The sequence below is a fragment of the Leopardus geoffroyi genome, chromosome X (genome assembly GCF_018350155.1).
Source record: "Leopardus geoffroyi isolate Oge1 chromosome X, O.geoffroyi_Oge1_pat1.0, whole genome shotgun sequence".
NCBI lineage: Eukaryota > Metazoa > Chordata > Mammalia > Carnivora > Felidae > Leopardus > Leopardus geoffroyi.
Window position 1 is genome coordinate 33030181 of NC_059343.1, and position 21820 is coordinate 33052000.

General features: G+C 40.1%; 1 protein-coding gene across 1 annotated transcript in view; it reads left to right on the top strand.

The window, feature by feature from the left end:
- The window catches only part of LANCL3 (LanC like 3), a 96021-nt gene that overhangs the window by 72301 nt on the left and 1900 nt on the right, over positions 1 to 21820 (top strand). The window contains exons 2-4 of the mRNA XM_045471577.1: positions 5112 to 5235; positions 8467 to 8664; positions 15142 to 15349. Of these exons, the coding sequence (XP_045327533.1) occupies positions 5112 to 5235; positions 8467 to 8664; positions 15142 to 15349 (530 nt within the window). The remainder of the gene's footprint in view (positions 1 to 5111; positions 5236 to 8466; positions 8665 to 15141; positions 15350 to 21820) is intronic.

Below are 21820 nucleotides of genomic sequence, written 5' to 3' on the forward strand. Positions count from 1 at the left end.
CAAAAATAAATAAACGTTGAAAAAAAATTAAAAAAAAAAATAGTTCGGGTATTATTAGCCTAATTATTAAGATTACTTCTCCCCCCGAAGTGCCTTGCACAGGCTTTGCACAAACATGAATTGTTCAGTTCATCAAGATCTATTTCCTGCTTGAAAACTGTCCTTAGCCCTATCCTTTCTCTTTAAGCTCCTTCTACCTTAAAGGAGCTTCCCTGAGTTTTTGTCCCCTCAGCACCTGAAGTAAATCTCCACCCACTCCAGAGATTTTGTGAAGCCCTGGCTCTTCTCTGTAACCTAGTGGGTTCCAACCAAACCACAACTCCAAAAAGTCATAAAAAGTAAAAAACAAACCAAAAAAACAAAAACAAACAAAAAAAAAAACAAAAACCTGACCAATTGTGGATATTGACTTTCTCCAGAAAAGTTTCCCTAACTTTTTCATTTGAAATTATTTGGACTGGGCATTTTTAAAAAGAAGTTTCCTTTTGGGGTTGGGATGTTTTTCCTGCCTTACGATGGTGCCCATGGGAAACTTAGGATTGTCTCTGGCTCTCTCGTGGGATGTGCCATGAAGTGTTCTCTCTTTTACTGGCCCCAGACCCTGAGGCAAGGGACACATCTTTGAGGCTACCATCTCCCCAAATTGCAGGAGGGAGCAGGGGGCACATATCCTAGCTACCTATAAATCCCAAGACCTATCCCAGGGATTGGAGGCTATCTCCTGAGGCTTGGCACAAGGGGGTGTAGGAGGGAGAGCAGGAGCTCCAAACAAACTTTGAACTTCCTGGTTTCCTTTCTGCATCAACTTTTCCTACCATGAACAGCTTTTAGTTCCATCTTGACCCTATATGTCCTTCAAGTCTACTGTTTATGGTATCAACTTAAAGTTCAAAAATACCCAGGTTCTAACAACTCAAAAACTTTTTCCTCAAAGCTGTGGTCCATGGTTATCAAGTCCTTTTAATGTTCACAGGTGGTCAAATGGCTTGTTTCTTTTCTCTGGGAAGAAGCCTCTGCCAGCACATATGGTAGTCAAAGGATTGGAGTCAGATAAATTGCTGATGAAAACACCAAAATTAATATAAGATTTAGTCTGCTACATATTGGTGTGATATAGGAGTGGCTTTCTGCATTCCATGTAGATGGGCAATCACACACTCAGGACGTTTTGGACTGTTGGTTACTGACATTGGCACTGGTTGATCTCTAGCTATAGCAGGACTGCCACTTCAGAGGGCCTGTGGGTAGGACACTTGCCCTGGAAAGATATGTGTGGTGAAGGAAGCTTTATATGGCTTGGTTCATCTCATGGATTTCCTTAATGAAAATCTCTCCTCCACATGGAGGTGGTTCAACCACCGCACAACCTTCAGGTCGGGCCAGGAAACATAGCGTGGGCCTTATTGTTCTCTGTCTCTTCAATCTCAGAGTCCAGCCCAACAGGACTAGTTCACAACAGACACCTGTTTGAAAGCCAGTGAAGGGCATCGGCTAAACTAATGAAACTGCTTAAATCAAACCACAGCTGACTTGCTTTGTATTTTTGAGATATTGTAATTTATTTTAATTCAGTGTAAAAAACAAAGAACCAAATCCATCCAAGATATCAGTACACACATAGGCCTTAGGTGCTACAAATACAGGAGAGGGAGTTTGGGTTTGTTTTGGTAAATGCCTAATGGGCAGGGAGCCCCTTTTCTTCCATCCCGTCACTCCCCCTCCCCCCACCGCCCCACCCCACCCCGAAATGTCACTTCCTCATTCCGGGGCCTCCGCATCTCAGAAGCACAGTGGCCATCTTCTCAGAGGTAGAATGTGTGCTCACGTGGGTGTTCCTGTGTGTCAGGTGCAGGGATGGAAGAATGCCGGAGGAAGCAGACAGATGCGGTCACGTCTCTTCTTTCTGTGCTGTTTGCTCAGGGGGAAGAAAAAGAGCACACTCTTCATCTGTGTTCCTCCTCCACACACCTTTAATGAGCACTGTTTTCAGTTTTTATTTGCTCATCAATAAACCCAAGGGTAGGTCTTGTCTGTTCCCAGAGATAAAAAACTGCATGCATAACTGGTCTTTATCCAGCCAAACAAGCACAGTTTCTCTTTGTTTGTCACAGTGTTTCAGGGAGATAAGAGGAAACCACCCAGACATGATGCACAGACCCAGGAGGTTTTGAAATCCTTTGTAAACTCGTGCTCTATTCTGAGCTGTGGATAAGTGATGGAAAGAAAGGAAGAGGGCATCACATATAACCTAAGTTGATTTTGCTCCTAGGTTTAAAACAAGCAGGTGAATCCCCCCGCCCCCCCCCCCACACACACACAAAGAGACAGAGAGAGGGGAGAGAGAGAGAGAGAGAGGAAATCATTAATAAATGTTCAACTGAGGAAAGAATAAGCTGATTCAATTATTAGCACAGAAGTAAAAATAGGGAGAATTTTAGTAATTCAAATGAGAATATACCCCGAAAATAGTGGACCTTTTTCCTATCACAAAAACTTTCTGTCTTATGGATTCAGACCAATATTGGCAGACAGGATCTAAGTTCAGTTGAAGAGCCACATATATTGCCAAGAAAACGTGGGCTGGGACCAGGTTAGAACCCTATTTTAAATTTTTTTCTAATGTTTATTTATTTTTGAGAGATCAAGAGAGACAGAGAGTGAGCGGAGGAGAGACAGAGAGAGAGGGAGACACAGACTCTGAAGCAGGCTCCAGGCTCTTAGCTGTCAGCACAGAGCCCAATGCAATGTTCGAACCCATGAACTTCAAGATCATGACCTAAGCTGAAGTTGGACACTTAACCGACTGAGCTACCCAGGTGCCCCAAGGTTAGAGTCCTATTAAGCCCATGCCTTTTGAGGCTCTTGCAGGTTTCTGAGAGCAAGGCAGCCTAGAGGGGTTGATGTGAGACTGGTGATGGAAGCTATTAAGTAGAGTAACACTAATAATAAACATAAGATCAGTTGGCACCGATAGAAAGGCACAGAGGAAAAAGATGTTTTTAATAGCAAATGAAAATTTGGGGTAGCAATTTGAGTAGATGCAGCAAATCTCCTAGGAAATCATCTAGGAGAAATTTGCTATTGAGCTCTGGAAAAACCCAAGGTTGAGCCCTGAAATGATGGTGGGAGTGCCTGGGAGGATAGAATCGTCAGGAATTTAAGGCAGAAAGGAGAATACCCAAGAGACAAAGATAGGTAGCTAATGGAAGGAAAACTTAAGTTGAAAGCCACAACACCATTGCTTCAGAGCAACCAGGTAGAAAATGAGGAGATAGTGAAGTCTTAGTGAAGCTGAATGGTGCTTCATGGTCTGTGACACATATTCTGCATTACTGTCTCTTTCCATCCTTAGGCTCATGAACTTAAATTGCCCTATGGTAGACTTTTGACTATATCTCATCTCCAGTTCTGGATAGTGAATTCCCTGTAGGGAAAAGATATGTCCCAGGCTTTCTAGAATTTCCCCTATAATAGTATGGGGCCTCACTGGGATAGTAGCTCAGTAAGTGTTAATTGGCAGAATTAATTAGTTAATGAAAAGCCTCCTCTTTAAGAAACTAATTAGGTAATCCCAAATTAAATGCTAGATTTGAGGAGCCAAAACCTGGATTATATGTTACCCTTCTCATGTTGAGTAAGTCAGAGGAGCAAAACCGTGCAGAAGGAAAGAGAGAGAGGAAGAGAGGAAGGAAAGAAGGGAGGGAGGAAGAAAGAAAGGAAGGAAGGAAGGAAAAGAAAGAAATCATTAGTACTTTACTTCAGAAGGAATCGGTGAATATAATGCTAGATATCGGGCAAAAAGATTTGAGGTGTGAGTCTTAGGAGAGAGGCCAAAATGGAATGGACTTTTCCTTGATCCTTGATTCATTCAATCAGGCCAAGGCTGAACTTTAGGGGATTTTTGGAGGGGTGGGTGTGGAGGTGAGCAGTGGCCATGGTTACTCTGGCTAGTAATTTTCTGCTGCAGGTTTGTGTTTTTGGAAGGTTGACTTTGTGAAAGCAGAGGTCTTGTCTACCTTGTTCGCTGTCATACCTCCAGCATCCAGAACAGCTCTCTTGCCATATAGTAGGGACTTAAGAAATAATTGGGGAAAGAAGAGAAAAAGGGAGGGCTCTGCTTTTCATGCAAGTAAACCTGGCACTTACTCGCTCCCTTATGGGTTACCAAAGGCCCCCTCAGGTTCTGTGTTAGCAATCAAAGATACCAAAAAGGTGAGATGCCACAGTCTTTGCCCCCAAATAAGTGATCGTCTAGTGGAGAGAGAGGGAGGGAGAGATAGAGAGAAACATACCAGGTGGTAAGTGCTCCTCCAAAGAGTCATGGTAAAGATAGAGTGGGCCAAAGGGAGCAGGGAGCATCTCATCTGCCCTGAGGAAGAGTGGGCGGCAGAAAACATCTCAATCCTAAGCAGAATTCTAATAAACTCAACGAGGCTTTGTAGGCTTGAGAACGTTTTAATCTCTATAGTCCTAAAACGGACTGTGGGTATATTGAGTCAACTATGGAAGACGGCGAGTCATTGCATTTTAGCCATTGTCTATTCAGGGTCATTTTGCTACTGAAAGTTATTTTGCCTTGGTGCCCACTGGACTTTGGTTTCATTCCGGGAATGCAAAGGCTACAGTGAGTCTGTCATGCGGCAGCGTCTCATAGAATTGTGGCTTTATAAGCGCAGTCTAAATGACACAGACCGAAGGCCCATTGTCTGGTCCAGACCTGCACCACACACTGGGAGTAACAGCTTTGTTAAGCATGATGGGTTAGGCCCAGTCTTTGTTCTTTTCTGAGCACTTTCTCGTTCCAATGACAAGGATTAATGATACAACCACTGTAAAGTGGTCTTTGCATTTTATAAAAGCCTTTAGCAATAAAAGTGCGTGTTTCCCCATCAACACAGCAAATTTCCTGAAGAGGGTGGATAAACTTGACAACAGAAAGAGCATCAGTTGTTTGAAAAAAAGTTCTGGCTGGCTAAGCTTATTTACACATAGGAAAAGGATGTGTGGGGTGGGGGGTGGATATGCTGATGAACTCTTTAACAAGAAAATCCAGGGTCTGAGGAAAAAAGAAGATGCTGATTGGACTTCTGCTTCTTGATTTCCTTACACAGGTACTGAGCCCAGCACAGATCAAATCAATTTGCCAGGCGATTCTGGACTCTGGGAAGCAGTATGCCATGAAAAAAAGGAAGCCATTCCCTCTGATGTACTCTTACTATGGAACTGAATACTTGGGTGAGTGAAGGTGTTGTTGGCAAAGTCCTGTAGGAAGAAGGGAGTCCCTGATACCTGCACTGACTGCAAACTAGATTTTTTTGGGGGGGGCATAGGTCATTCCTCTTCATTTCACTAGAAATACTTTAAAATGCCACTTGAAAACAAATACTGATAGATACTACAAATCACAATTGAATGTTTGTTTTCATAGCTTGACAGAAGGGCAGCTATTGTAATGATTACTTTTACTAAAGACTAAAATCTTTATTCTAGATCGTGAGTTCATTGGCTGAATTTCACTGAAAGTTTGTGAACAGTTTATACACTCATTGCCAATAGTGCCAATGCACAGGGAAACACGATGAAGCCAGTAACAGTTTCAAGTGTTTAATGCTAGTGGGTTACTAACAGACTGCTTACTGAATCACAACGGCCCCTTTTGAGCTAGAAGACATGTAAAGTGAAAATTACTTACTCCCCTTTTGAATCTTTCAGTGGCTCCCTGAAAGAGAGTCCTGAGCATGACTCGCAAGGCCGTTTGTAGATTCCTGTTCCCTTCTCCAAACTCAGGCTTTATCTCCCTCCCTTTTCTGGGTCTGTGCAGCGTAATCTCCTCCAAGCCAAGTGTTCTCATATCTTCAGAATCTCTGTGCCTCTTCCTTTTGCCTAGAAGGCCCAGCCTCCTCCAACCCCTTCAATTCTCTGTAATACTTCTACACAGACTTCAAGACTGATCAGACATCACCAGAGCTATTGAGAAACTTGGTGCTTTTGGAAAATGGGTCTATTGAATCCTCTCTGGAAAAACATTCACATGTTTCAGGTTTTGCCCTGAAGCAAAATTGGCCTGCCAAGCGTGGTCACCCTGTCACACTTATGTTGGAGCCGTTATCACATCACACTCTATTTAGTGGCTTACCTGTCCGACCGCCTCAGCCGGCTTTGTGCACCTTCAGGATGTGGACTTTTGCTTACTTATCCTTGTGATCCCTGGTCGTTTACCAAGAACCTGTGCCTAATGAGGGTACCCAAATGAATGAGTGAATAGCTGATGAACAACTTCAGCAATGAGCATATGGACTGGGAGTTCTCTGAGAGACTTCTCAAAGAACCTTTAAGTTCCTGACTGAGTTTCTCTAGAATCAGACCTTGAGACAAGGATTTGGGTATAAATGGCTTGACCCTAGAAAGTGTTGATAGAGGAATGAGGAAGCGAGAGTACAGAAAAAGGTTAATAGAGGATGTAATAGTGAGCAACTGTGGATAACTCAGGCTTGGTCCCACTGGGGTCCCTGAAGGCTGTATAGAATGTGCCTCAGAATTATCCCACCTAAATGATGAGGAAACTGGAGTATTCATCCACCAACTCCCTGCTTCATGGGTTGAGGGGCTGCTCCCAGACCTGCTAATTCCCTAGGACTTCCACCCTGCTCCTGTGGGCTGGGCATACCCCTGTGGCCAGAGAAAGCCTCAGGCATAATGATAAATGCTTCAGATGGAAGGTGAGGAGGAGGATAGGTGCACCAGAACGGTGAGTGTAGACGAGGTGATGGGCAGGACACTGACAGTGTCTGCTAGAGTTCCTTAATAGAACTATTCTTTCCATTTTTTCATCTTTTTAGAGAAATTAACATTCTAGACATTTACATGTATAGCACAAACCAGATGGCTATCTGATGCATAAATATTTTCCTGGAAAGTAAGCTTTTTTTTTCCCTAACAATTTAAAAGCCATTGAAAGAAAGGCACCTTCAAGTATTACAACTGAATTTTAAGAAGAATCATCTTTGACGGGATAAAACTGTAAGACCTTTTTTGGGCAGTCAAGAGTTCCGAGGGCCTGAGTGCAAAGAGAAAGCTTCACAGTTACAGAGTTGAGTTTAAAGAACAAGCCCTCCAAATATATTGAACCCAGCACCTCCCACCAACCAGCATTCTACTCATTAGGAATGAGTGAAAACCCCTGCAGGGCTGGGCTGACTTTTACCTTTGTTGAGCTAGCTCCTTCTCTGAAAGCAGGCTCAGGCCTTTGCTAGTACAGTACCCTATGCTGGAACTCCTAGGGATTCTTCAAGACTTGCTCAGATGACACTACCCGTGTAGACAGAACCTCAAGTGCCCCCTCAGATCCTCCCATGGTTCTCTGTTAGCTCCTAGTACACATCTCTCATAACAGCATTTATCACTTCATATTCTATTTGTCTATTTATGAGTCTGGCTTTCTCACTGTACCATATGGGGAGGTCTTCAAGAATCAGACCAGGTCACATGCATCTGTGTACCCCCAGGGTTTAGACAGTGCCCGATATACAGTGCTAAATGTGAAGGATTAAGTAAATTAATACCCGTTATTAGTGTTTAACTTTACAGAAGAAGGGATTTAGTCTGTTTTGTTCATTCATTTATCTTCAACACCGAGAACAGTATCTGGTACGTATTAGGTGCTTAATTCTGATGTGTTGAGTGAATGAATCAATGTTTAGATACCTGGAACAAATTATTTTTAAGCACTGTAGGAGGATTTTCATAAAAGCTATTGGTATGTTAATTACAAAGTTTAAATTTTTTTAATGTTTATTTGTTTTTGAGAGAGAGAAAGACAGAATGCGAGCAGGGGAGGGGCAGAGAGAGAGACACACAGAGGATCTGAGGCAGGCTCCAGGCTCCGAGCTGTTGGCACAGAGCCTGACGCAGAGCTCAAACTCAGGAACCGTGAGATCATGATCTGAGCCGAAGTAGGACGCCTAACTGACTAAGCCACCCAGGTGCCCCACCTTTCTTTAAAAAAATTTTTAAATTACATTTTATTTTTTTATGTTAATTGAAAAGTTTAAAAAAATCTTTTCTCTAAAACAGGGGTTGTCACTAACTATTTTTCTATAAAGGGATAGACAATAAAGATTTTAGGTTTTGTGGGCTATATGTCTCTGTCACAAACACAGCTCTGCCACTGTAGCACAAAAGGAGCCATAGATAACACACAAATGAATGAACGTGGCTCTATTTCAATAAATCTTTATTTACAAACACAGGCAGTGAGTCAGATGTGGCCTGCAGGCTGTAGTGTGCTGATCCCTGTTCTAACATATGCTCCCCAGAAGCCTAGTTCTTAGGAGCTTTATTATTATATGACTGTGTGTGCTTTCACATAATATTGCCATTCATTTTTTTATACTCTGTCCTTTCACTAAACAAAATGGGCTCTCTTCCCAATTGTGTGAATTAATTATGCTTTGTGTGTTGATATAGGAGCGGCTCATGGCCTGTCGTCCATTCTCCAGATGCTTCTTTCTTACCACGAGCACCTCAAGCCCTCAGATCAGGAGCTGGTATGGCAGAGTGTGGACTTCCTCATGGAGCAGGAGCAGAACTGCAACTGGCCACCTGAGCTTGGCGAGGCCATCGAGAGGGAGAATGAGCTGGTGCACTGGTGCCATGGCGCCCCAGGTCTCACCCACGCTATTATCTGAAAACATTGCCTTTCACTGGGCTTAGCCAAAGAGAGGTGTTTTTCTCTGAGAAGTGACGGTATTTCTCATCTATGCGATGACTACATGAGATTGGAAGGTCAAGATGGAACTTGTCAAAGCTAAAAAAGTCTTGATCTGTAAAGGATCTCCAGGACTGATCCTGTAGTTTTAAAAATACATGATCAGTGTCTATTTGTATATAAATTAAACTAGCACTGTCCAATAAAATATAAGATGAGCCACATATGAAATTAAACTTTTAGTAGCCTCATTAAAATGTAAAAAGACACGGGTGAAATGAATCTCAGTAAGATATATTTTATAACCCAACATACCCCAAGTATTATTTCAACATGCAAACAATTTAAAAATTAAGCTGTTTTATACCTTTTTCATACTAAAGTCTTGGAAACCCAGTGCATATCTTATACTGATACCCCATCGCAACTCTGACTAGCCACATAGAAAGTACTTAATAGGTACATTGGACAGTGTGGATCTGGAGGCTGCTAGTTCAAAATGTGGTCCCTGGACCAGTGGCATGGGCAACATGGAGCTGGTTAGAAATGCAGAGCTTCAGGCCCCACCCCAGACCCACTGAATCAGAATCTGCACGTTCACAAGATCCCTGCGTAATCTATATGTGCATTAAAGTTTGAGATGCACCATTCTATAATTCTTCAAATGAGGATTTTCATCATTACCTCATAAAAAGTCTAGAGAACTGAGAAGCCATTTGCAATGAACTCTCTGGAATTGAGCCTAGAAACTTATCAGACTCCATCTTTTCTTTCTCTTTTTTTAAAAAAAATCCCATTACACTGTTAGGCCTTCTGAGAAGGGGCACTTTGAAATAAGTTAAATTCAAATAAATCAATTAATTTCAGCCGAGTGGCCAGGGGAGAGATTTAAAATAGCAAAATAACACAAAAAGTTTGGATTAGGAACAGATTTAATTTTCAAGGCTATGCTTCAATGCCGTGAGCACAACTGTAGAATATATTAGATTTCTCTGTAGTTTGTTACCTGATTTTTATTACTTCCTTTCCCCTCCTTCTCTAATTAATGTTCTTTAATCCCACTGTAATTCGGTTTTTTTCTTTGGTCCTGTCTCAGTTCAATAATAACATAAGTTTTGGCTCATTGGCCAGATTTTCTCTGCCGGCCGCATTTACCTAGGGAAGGGACTTCAAAGGCTCCTGTGTGTGCTTGTACCAGCGCCAGGCATTGTGCATTATGTCCAAGCTAATTCCCGCTGGTGGTAATTTGAGTCCATTTCTTCTTGCTTTGAACTTTTTGGAGAAAAACACGGTTGTTGACCATTCTGGAAATGCTCTCTCTTCATGTTACGCTCAGCACTCCACTTCCCATTTCCCGTGAATCATTTTGAGTGATGGTTTCTGGATATCCGCCAAGCACCCCCAGAATCCTTGAATTTCGGAGGTGTCCCAAGTTAAATATAGAATATTTTAAAGGGACTCAATGTGCTGGTAAGAGCCCTATGAAGCATGGGAAGATAATCCATTAAAACAAGTGACTGGGTCAGTTCATTGATGTGGGTGTCTTACAGGGCACTTATTTCGTCCTCTTTATATGCCACATGCCTTCTGTCTTTGTAAATCCTGTGCTGTAACAGTATAGCGTAGGATTCATCACCTTGGGGACTTTATTTGTCCTCATATATCATTCACGTTCAGTGTCTTGGTAAGATTAAATATAGGCTGCAGAGCAAAATCATTTAACCCACGTTTTCACTGGACTGCCCCAAATAAACCAAGTCACAAATGAATAAAGAACCAATTGGGGCCCGTTATTTATGCCAACCTGCACTCCCAATCAAGGGTATTAGTCTTCCTTTTATGAAATGTGCCCAAAACAGCATAAGAATGATTATAAATCTGATAAGTACAGGTTAAAAACCATCAAGATTTTTCTGAATTCAGCAACAGTAAGCTCTCCCCAAAACTCTAAAACAGATGACTTAGAAAAATAATTTTCACTTGTTCGACGAAAATATTTTTGAGGCTAGATTTATGAACAGCACAGATGGTTTGGGGCAGCAGACTGATTCTGTGATTAAAAACCTGCCAGAGATAATCCAAATGTGGAATTTCATCAGTGATACCTTATCTCCCCCTATAATTGTTTCCTATTGACTGTCCTTCACCCCACCTCTACAGGTGACAGACAGTCTTAGTTACCATGTATGCGGTGTGGAAGTAGTTCTTGACTCGAAGTGAATAACCTTGGGTTCTAATTGTAGCTTCAACACTAACCACTAAATGACCTTGAGAAAACGCTTTGTGCCTTTTGTGCCTCTGTTTCTTCATCTGCGAAATGAGTTTGTTGAGATTCCTATGACCTCTTCATAGCCTTAATGATTCTGAAATGCAGGATGAGAGTCATTTACAAAATCATTAAAATAAATGCTGTGGCTAAAATAAACTCTGGATTGCATTATGTTATGTCACTACTGTGGTGACACTGACAGTGCATTTCCTTTACTCTGTGTGAAACACAGGTGTGGCTCTTTTTTAACATCATTTCACAAGGGCTCCTGAGTATGTGACCTTGAATGGAGAACAAGGGCTTGTGCAGTGCAAGTGTCTTTGGTCACTAAACCTTGTCGTGCACTGTATAATGCACACCTCTGTGCAATTACGGACTGCACAGCGGACTTGGGTGGTGATTCTCCAATGTGTTGAAACTATGCATGCCAAGTCGAGCTGTCACAGGGCTCTGCTAGATTGCACGCTTGCACAGGTTTGGCTTCTCAAGCCATATTTCTTAAGTAATGATTTCTTCCCCCCCCCCCCCCCTTGTGTTTGGTAAACACATAATCGTCGCTGACTTAGGTTTCTTATCAGTGCTCTGGCGACAAAATGACACGGTTCCTATCAAAAGCAAAGAAACCCAACATCCTTCCTTTCAGGTTAAGCAGCCTTATTTTGGATTTCAATGGGGTCAGGTTAGAATATGTTTAGAAGTCTTCTAAGGTCCCTTCCATGTACCATTCTGTGATCCAGGCTGCAGGAAGAGGCCCTTTGTCTCTTGCCAGAACCATAGAATCAATGGCTATTAAGCTGCCTTGGGCTAATACATCCGTTGGACCGTTGGACCGTATCAGCCTTTCTTGTTTCCACACCTCATTTCCGCTTCAGGGTTGGCCTGTACCGGGGTGGGAAATGAGATGTTCTAAGGTCAGCAGACATTTGTGGAGCCCCTGCCATGTCAAATGCCATGCCACAGACTAGGGGAGCAAAAACGGATGGGATGGAGTTCCCGCCCTTGGGTGGTTTGCACTATCCTAGGGGAGCCAGGCATATAAACAGGTAATTTTAATATGATATAGTGTAAGTGCTAAGATTTGTATAGGGAATGATGGGAACTCAGGAGAGGGATTCCTGGTGCCCCTCCAGGTTTAGGGAAGGCTTCCAGGAGGCAGTGATGCCTGAGGTAAGTTGGCCAAGCCAGGAAAGTTGGGAAGTGTGTTCCAAGAAGAGTCATTCAGAGGCTTGGAACCACATAGTGAAGGAAGGGGAACTGTGGGTGGTTTGGTTTTACTGAAGTGAAGAGCTTCAAGTAGGTAATGGAGGAGAAGAGGAAGAACAGAGTCACAAAGCTCAGTCACAAAGGGCTTTCTGTGTCTCACCTGGGTACCAGCTTCACCTGGTCCTGAGAGGAAGCTGAGAAGCACAGATTACACCACAGAGTTGGTCCATCTTGAGGCAGGAGAGCTGACCTTTGGTATCCCTGGGTCAGCCAGTCATTGGCTGAAATCTGCGGGGCTGGTGGGCATATAGCATAGCCTCCCATTTGACTGAGGGCAAATCTCCCAGGAAGAGGGCAGCTGTGAGCTTTATTAGTGGCCAACTCCTAGCAACTGGGAGATGGGGCGCATGCCAGTAAGGTCAAGGGGATCCAGCAGAACACCCAGGGCTTTCAGTTCACCTGGCTAATACCTCCTCATCTTTGGTAGTCAGGCTAGATTGTGTCCCTCCCCCTAGTGGGCCTTTCCTGCCTCTAGGTGTGGGTTAGGAGCCTCCCTGTGTGCTTCCCCTCACATAACCTAATGGATGCCTCCAGTTAGGTTATAAACACTATGAAGGCAGGGGCTATTTAAAACCTGGGACACCTACTACTGTACCTGGCATATGGTAGCTACTCAGTATCTTAACAGCCACCAAGTCCTGTGAGCCTTTCATTATTTAGCCTCTTTGCCATCTTTCTGCCAACATGATCAGCTCATAGCTACCCCATTGTACTTCTGGAGGTCTCTCGACACCACTGTGGGACATTTTGCCTGTAATGCTAATCCTGTCATTAAAAATAAAAACCAACCAATCCCCAACAAAACACTGCACCGCTGGTCTTCATGTGGGTTTTTTGTCCTGGCTCCAAACCTTTGCCTTGTTGATCTTGATGCCTAGAATGCTCTAACTCATGTTGGGCCTGGAGTTGCCTATGCATCCTACAAAGTCCTGAAGAAAACCCTACTTCTTCTTTTTTTTTTTTTAGTTTTATTATTTAGAGAGAGAGAGAGAGAGAGAGAGAGCACAAGCAGGGTAGGGGCAGAGAGAGAGGAGAGAGAGAATCCCAAGCAGGCTCCGTGCTGTCAGCGTGGAGCCAGACTCAGGACTTGAAGTCACGAACCATGAGATCATGACCTGAGCTGAAATCAAGAGTCAGATGCTTAACTGACTGAGCCACCCAGGTGCCCTGAAAACCCGACTTTTATCCTAGGCCTCATCCAACTGTCTCCCTCAGGGAACTTCTACTTTTCTGATCCCAGTAGTGTTATTAACAGCATCATTCATTTTATGCTCCAACAGCATCATGAACTACATGTCCTATTATGTGTCAGTCACATGTACAAATTTTTCTCTCCCTTTCTAGACAGTGCCTTCCTGAAGGTCAGGAATCTTGTTTACCATTTATTTTATATTACCCCGGGCCAGGACTGGCTACATAATTTGGAGGGCCCAGTACAAAGTGAAAATGCAGCCAACTTTTAAAAAATGATTATTCATTTCAGGTGGTAACATGCCCATGAAGCAAGCCCTGTCTGGGGCTATATATACAGTAATCAATGAGCACTTACAAATGAATGGATACAAAAAATGAATAAATGTATAAATAAGTTCAGTTCTTTGAAAATCATCTTTCAGCTGGTGGGAGACACTTTGTTCCTAGAACTGAAGAAAGACAATGCTATAGGTGACCATTGTCAGTGATTGACTGGAAAACCTTGGCTGAGGAGAGCCTGTTGTTATATGCTAAACATAGGAAGTGTTGAAGGATAATTTCTAAAAAGAGATTGAAATCATGACTCATACAAATATAAAATAAACATATATCAATGATTTTATTTAGCTCATTAATTAATGAGGGAACCAGAAAGGTGTTACAGTTGGTTTCAAAGGAAAATCCAAGGAGCAGACGTACTTCTGCCTATTAGGAATGCTGACATGAATTTGCTTCTTAGATGCAAAGCTGGCTGCTTCTGAGGGAAGTCAATCCAACCTCTACCAGACAGAATGTGTTTTCTAGGAATAGGAATTATTTACATTGCTATCAGTTTCCTACAAGGTAATTTCTAACTCCACAGAGTTGTAAAATAGCCTAGTCAAAATGCAATGAAAAGCAGAGATAACCCTAGTTGAGATAGCTGCGAAATTCTAGTCTTTCTCACTTTATGTAGGAGAAAGGTAGAGGCCATTCAGGAGAGAGAGTGATCTTGCGTTACTAATCTCCTCTCTGAATATGAGCACCTGGAACTTGGGGGAAATCGTTTCTATTAATAGCTGTCACTTCTCTTGTTTCTGTTCCTGCCCGTGTAATTGAGATTGGCTTTGTTGAGGAGTTTTGAAGGCCCGTGTCTTCCTTTGGAACAATTGAGTAGGGAAGGACTGGCTTCACAGCTGGAGTAGAAGTCTTAGCCAAGTCGTTTGGAATCATCATTGTTTCTGGAAGGACTCCCAGTTTTGTCTTAAGAAAAGGTGTATAGTTATAAGTACTTTAACATTACAAATTCTGAACCCCTGTGGGGGAGCAGCAGACTGTATAAACACTTAGCCATTTCAAATAGCCAGCTTTACGTAATGCTTACCAGAGTATGCATCATTAAATATTAATCCATTTGTAAATTACGGATTTTATCACTCTGTGTACTTGTTGCTCTTTCTCCAGGGGCCAATACCACAATACCATTCAAACAACTTAAACTAAATCTTACAGGTAAAATTCTAGAAGGTTCTATAGCATTGCTACTCAAAATGTGGTTCCTGGAAGGGCATTGGTTAGAAATGTGGTATCTCAGGCCCCTCACCTCAGACCTACCAGATTAGAATGGGTATTATGCACTGGTGATTTGTAAGCCTTTTATAGTTTGAGAAGTTCTGCTCAATAGCATCAAGCCCAAAAGTCACCTCTGATGTCTTTGATGTTTTCACAGGAATTGCCTACCTGTTTGCCAAAGCTTATCTCGTTTCCAAAAAACCACAGTACCTGGACACATGTATCCGGTGTGGGGAACTTACGTGGCAGAAGGGCCTGCTAAAGAAGGGGCCTGGCATTTGCCACGGTGTGGCTGGCAGTGCCTATGTCTTCTTGCTGCTATACCGGCTCACGGGAAACTCTAAATACATCTACCGAGCCCAAAGGTCAGCTTCTCTGCACATGTATTTTTTTTTTCTAAATGACATGTATTTTTTTTCTAAATGTTAATCTAATTCATGTTCTGAATAGGTAATAGGGTCACATAGTTTGAGAAGCGAAAAAAGAAATACAGCAACTGTGCACTCCAGCAACTCGGTTCACTTCCCAGGTGACCATCAGTGTTACCAGTTTCTTAATGATCTTCTCAGAGATATTCTGTGTATATAAGCGAATAGGTGTACTATATATAGAGTTTTGTCTTTTTTTTATACCAGTGGTAGCACCTTGCTATCTTAGCGATTACCCTAAGTACATAAACGACTCTTCATTTTTATTGTTGCATAATATTACATCATATGATGAACCAGAATTTAGTCACTGGGTCCCCTGGAGAGGGATATGTGGATTATTTCCAATCTTTTGCATTACAAATAATGCTATCATGAGTACCCTTGTGTTTATACCATTTTGCATGTGTATGGGTATATCTGAAAGATAAAGCCCTAGAAGTGGAATCACTGGGCCAAAGGGTGTGTATGTTTGTGATTGCTTTTTTATTGCGGTAAGAACATTTCACATGACATCTATCCTCTTAGCATATTTTTAAGTATATGATACCATATTGTTAGCTATTGGCACAGCATTGCAGAACAGATCTCTAGAACTCATTCACCTTGCATAGCTGAAACATTATGCCCATTGAACAATAATTTTCCACTTTCCCTCTGCCCCCAGCTCCTGGCAACCACCATTCTATGCTTCTATGAGTTTGGCTATTTTAGATACCTCATATAAGTGTCATCATGCAGTATTTGTTTTTTGTTTTTTGTTTTTGTAACTGGCTTATTTCACTTAGCCTAATGTCCTCATTTATCATTTAGAACGGTGTCTGACACGTAACTGCAATGTAAGTGTTTGCTGTTATTATTACTAAGAATTAGAGTTCTATCATTCCAGATATTTCTCTATGCACAAATGCATGTTTGTATACCTGTGGATATCTACCTATCTATATATGTATATATTAATAAGATCCTACTATTACGTATGTATAATAATACTATACATACTGTTCATAGATTATAATTTTAAATGAACAATTTTTAAGGGATATCCTTTGTTTTGGTTTGTATAGATCTATATCTATCTCATTGTTTAAATGACTATATAGTTATTCATTAAAGATGTACCATGATTAATTTAACCAGTCTTTAAGTAATGGACACTTGGTACCTGTGCAATCTTTACTAATAGCAGACAAAATTGTCCCACGTATCTAGTGCATACATAGCTATGCACTTGTGCAAGCATTTCTTGTCAGAAAAATTTAAAAATTGAAGTCATTAGACTCATAGGTCTCTCTAGCCTGTTTTTTTTTTATCTTTTGCCCATTTTTTCCTATTGTGATGCTTATATTGAGAATTGTAACTCTGTTACAATATATGCTGTAAATATTTTCCTACTTTGCCATTTGTCTTTCTACTTAGCTCATGATCTTTGGCCAGACCAAAATTTTAAATATTTTTCTTGTCAAACTTTCACGATTTCTGAATTTTGTGTTAAAAAGACCTTTGCCACTCCAAGATTACAAAAATATTAATTTACATTGACTTTTAGTACCTTTGTGATTTTAACTTTTAAAAAATAAATGTATACCTCCTTCACCCATTTCTCCGACCCATTTAAAAGTTATCTTAACTTTCAAATCTTTGATTAATCTAGAACTTACTTTTTTTTAATGGTGTTATCTGGGTATCTATCTTTGTGTTTTTTAATGAAAAAACTTACCATTAATATCTGTTGACCAATTACCTGAATGATTTGAAATGCCAATTTTATCGTAAACAAATTTATATAAACAAAAATTTATATAAATGTTTGTTTCTGGACTTGCCATATTTTATTATTCATTTGTTTCTAGTTTTTCTTAGCTATTTTCTCTCATTTTCTCTTCCAATTGTATTTTAGAATGAATTTTCAAATTTCAAAAACTCCTGTGTCAATTTGACTGGAATTTCAATAAATTTATAGTTTATTTAGTGAGAATTAACATCTTTAGAATGTTTTCTATCCAGGAATATGGTATGTTTTCCCTTTATTTAAGTTTTCAGAAATATCATTTGGTAAAGCTTTGATCTTATGAAGAAGGTCTTGCATGTTTCTTGTTAATTTTTATTCCTAGATATTTTCTGTTTCCAGGTTTGTGAGTAAAATCTTTTCCTGCATTATATTTTCAGGTCATTTATTACTGCTATTTATGAAAGCTTTTTAAAATATGCATATTATTGCAGTTTAGCAATCTAAGATACACTTCTTGCCTATAAATCTACATGTATCTTATAAACATCTTGGTTTTGATAGATATAATGATATATCTGGCCACCTTTCTGAACTCCATTACTATTTCTATGAGATTTTCATTAGAGTCCATTGGGTTTTCTAAACAGACACACATATTTGCAAGTAATTATAATTTTGTTACTTCCTTCCTCATTTGTATACTCCCCCTCCCACCTTTTTCTATTGCTTGGGTCAGAATCTCTATAACAGTGTTCATTAAGAGTGATAGTAATGCTGATTTTATTAGGAATGCTTCTGTGTTTCACCCTGACGTTCGAAATTTATCCTTAGGATGTTCATGTCAGATCATGACACTCCTCTGTTCAGGATAATCCAGTGGCTTCTCATATGCCTTAGAGTAAAAGCCAAAGTGTGTCCTCTGAACGAACGGCATTATAGGATCTCGCCTCCCATTACCTCTGTGACATTATCCTCTACTCTTTTCTTTCTGGTTCTTTCCACGGTGGCTTCCTCGTGATTCTTTTAAGATACCAGGTGCAACCTACCTTGTGGTCTTCGAAGTGTCAGTTCCCTCCACCTGTAATGCTCACTTTCTACATTTATCTCCCATCCCCCTCACTTCATTCAAACCTTCACTCTAAAGTCGTTTTCTCAGAAAGGCCTTCCCAAGCCAACTTACTTAATATTCAGTGTTAAAAAACATGATATATTGGGGCGCCCGGGTGGCTCAGTTGGTTAAGCGTCCAGCTCTTGATCTCGGCTCAGGTCATGTTCTCATGGTTCATGAGTTCAAGCCCCACATCGGGCTCTGCGCTGACAGTGCAGAGCCTGTTTGGAATTCTGTCTCTCCCTCTCTCTGCCCCTTCCCCACTTGCTCTCTATCTCTCTCTCAAAATAAATAAATAAACTGTTAAAAAAAACCCCATAAAATATCCTCTATGATATTTGCCTGTATGCACTGAGGGAAAAATACTAACGTATGTCAGTCCTCCATTTGAAGCTTCATTGTTCAGGAATTCTGTTAACATATTTTGATTCATGGCTGCCTAATCTGTTTGGTTGCAGCCTGACCCTTTATTTCCTAAATGTAGAAAAAGAAAGTGATTTGGGACTCTGTCTAGACTAATGCAATATCACCTTTGGGATAGATTTCATCAGAGATTGTCATGCCCTAGAAAGCCTATTAAAAAGGGCCAGAATGGGGCATCAGGGTGGCTAAGTTGGTTAAGCATCCAACTCTTGATTTCGGCTCAGGTCATGATCTCAGGGTTGTGGGATCAAGGCCCGTGTCATGCTCCACGCTGAGTGTGGAGCCTGCTTAAGATTCTCTTTCTCCTCCTGCCTCTCTCCCCTGCTTGTGTTCTCTATCCCTCCCTGAAATAATAATAAATAATAATACTAATAATAATAGGGGCCAGAAGAACCCCTCTATTTTTCTGGTAGACCAGTCCCAGCTTACAGAGTCTTAGTTATAAGGTTCTGGGGTCCAGGGCCCTTCAGACAGCTTCCATTTCTCACTTATAGGTAGAGCCTGAAAATGTGCAGGTAATATCTGAATATTTGGGGGTCACTGCATTTAATGCTTTAGTGTACTGAAATTTCCACGTCATTATAATTCAAAGTTAAATATGTCATGGCCCAAATTGGGGAAACTTGCCTAATTTTGGAAGCTCCTAAAACAGTAATGTCAAACAATATGTACCTTTCTTTAATAAACATTACTTGGTCATCAGTTGAAATTTATAGTTGCAAAAAAATAGTTGATAATGATTTCAGATTTTTCTATCATTATTTAATTATTCAGGTTTTCTACCTCTTCTTGAATTAATTTTGGTAGTGAAGATATCTCTATGAACATACTTAGTTCATATGGATTTTCAAATGTTTTATGTAAAGCTTTAACAGTAGAGTTCGATGGTATTTTAAATTTCCCATATCTGTGATTATATGCCCTTTTGCATTCCTAATGCCTTTCCTTTCTGGTCAGACACCAGCGTTTTGTCTATGTTGTTCATCCTTTCAAGGAACTGAGTTTTGGTTTTGTTTATTGATTCTTTTTGTTTTTCTTTCACTGCTTATTTCATTACTTTCTGCTTTTATTTTGACTTTTCTAGTGTTCTTTTCCTTTATTTTCTACAGTCAAAAAGGTTAATTAGAATACCTTACACCTTTCTAATAATAGCAATAATAACAATAATAAAATCCTCATGTGAATGAATTTTCCTGAGTTCAATTTTTGTCATAATCAATAGGTTTTGATATGTAATGCTCTCAGTGCCTATACTTCTTTTTAGTTCTATAATTACCATTATGACTTATATTTTCACAGATTTTTTTAGAAAAATGAATTTGTTATTTTGAATTTTGCATCAGTGTGTAGATTTTGAAACAGTCATTATCATTTTAATATGATAACGCACGATACCAGTCAGAACACACTGAAACTGCTACTCTCATACATTTCTGGTACTCTTATAAATTGCTATAAGGCACTTAGGAATTATTTTGAAAAGCACAAAAATGTTTATCATATTATTTTTAAGTAAAAAAAATGTAGGAGACTAAATATTGTACCGACAATAATTTCAATAATAAATAAATCAAAGCTGAGGGGAAAAAAGGTCAGAAGGAGAAAGAGAAAAATTAAAGTATGGTGGAATGATAGTCTCTGTTTTATAAATATTCTGCTATGTTTATGTGAAGAACGATATATCGAATGCTTGTCATATGCTCGGAGCCTAATATATGGTATCTTTAATCTTGGCCAAGAATCTTTTTTTTTAATTTTTTTAATTTATTTTTTTTAATATATGAAATTTATTGTCAAATTGGTTTCCATACAACACCCAGTTCTTGGCCAAGAATCTTACAGAATTCTGCAACTTCACCATTTTAAAGTCAGATTAAGAAATTTGCCAAAGGCCGTATAACATGAAATTATCAGGGTTGGGTATCTCAACCCCAAATGCTTCCTCTTTCTTAGTCTAGGGTTTGTGAATTTACTTGAGAAAGTATTATGTGTCGAACTGAAATGTCGCATTGTCTTCAACTCTGAATGTGTGTAGTAAGCCACAGGAGAATTAGCAGTGGCTCTGACTCTCACCAGTAGAAGTCATAGATATTCTCACATCATATGACTCTTGTTGCAGATATTATGAAATATATTTGACTCTCATTGCTACTTGGAAATGTCAGCAGCTATTAGACCTGCTATTAGATCTTGTTATTTAATGTGTTAATAAAGAACACATATATTATTTTTCCACAAATTTGCTTTAAAAACTTCTGCTAACTGTGCCTTAATATAATGAATTTCCGTGGGGATCCTATGCATTTTATTTTCTGAATTTGAAGACTTTCTTCTGGAAGGACTCCAGACTGCAAAATGATCCGTGGCACTGTAAAGGTTATGATTCCTTGAAGCTATACTTTGAAGTTTCATTGCATAATTACAAATTTTGGATTAACTCTTAAGAGGTGTCATTATTCTACTGTTTAAAATCTTGAACCCCATTTAAAAAGTACATACGCAGGAAAACAGTTGATAGAAAAATTGTACCAAACAGAATTGCAATGTGTTTCTTGCTGATTTATTTTAAGCTGCTCTTGATAATTCCAAGAGCCCTAAAAAAGATCAAATAAGTAATTATACTTTGCAGGGCCCCCCCTTACATAGTAGCAATAATCTAAATTTATGGCAGTTTCAGCTCTCAGGCCTTACCAACCGGTGAGTTCCAGCCTCTGAATCGGTGATTGTTTGTGTTGTTGACAGAAACCAATAGAGCAGGTCCCTAAAGAGATGACACAGGTCACAGCATTTTCAAAGCTGTAAACTACTAAAAATGTTTCTCATTATAAATAATTTGGATAGGATTTGTGGCAAATACAGGTAGAAGAAAAAGGATCTTTCATGGAGAATCTAGAGGCCAGTGATTTAGTTTTAAGGCAGATGTCCTAAAAATAATCTATCTTGTAGCTGAGTTTGCTATTTGATGTCATGATTATAAAATGTTGCTTGCCTTTTCCCATTTATCTTACTCCTTTGTTTGCCCAAAGCACAGATTGTATAAAATCTTGCCCATTTATTTTCACAGCCTCTGCTCTCTGTCACATATAAATGAAACCCAGCTCAGAAATGATATGCCTGCAGAAGCACAGCGTATTTACTCTTTTAA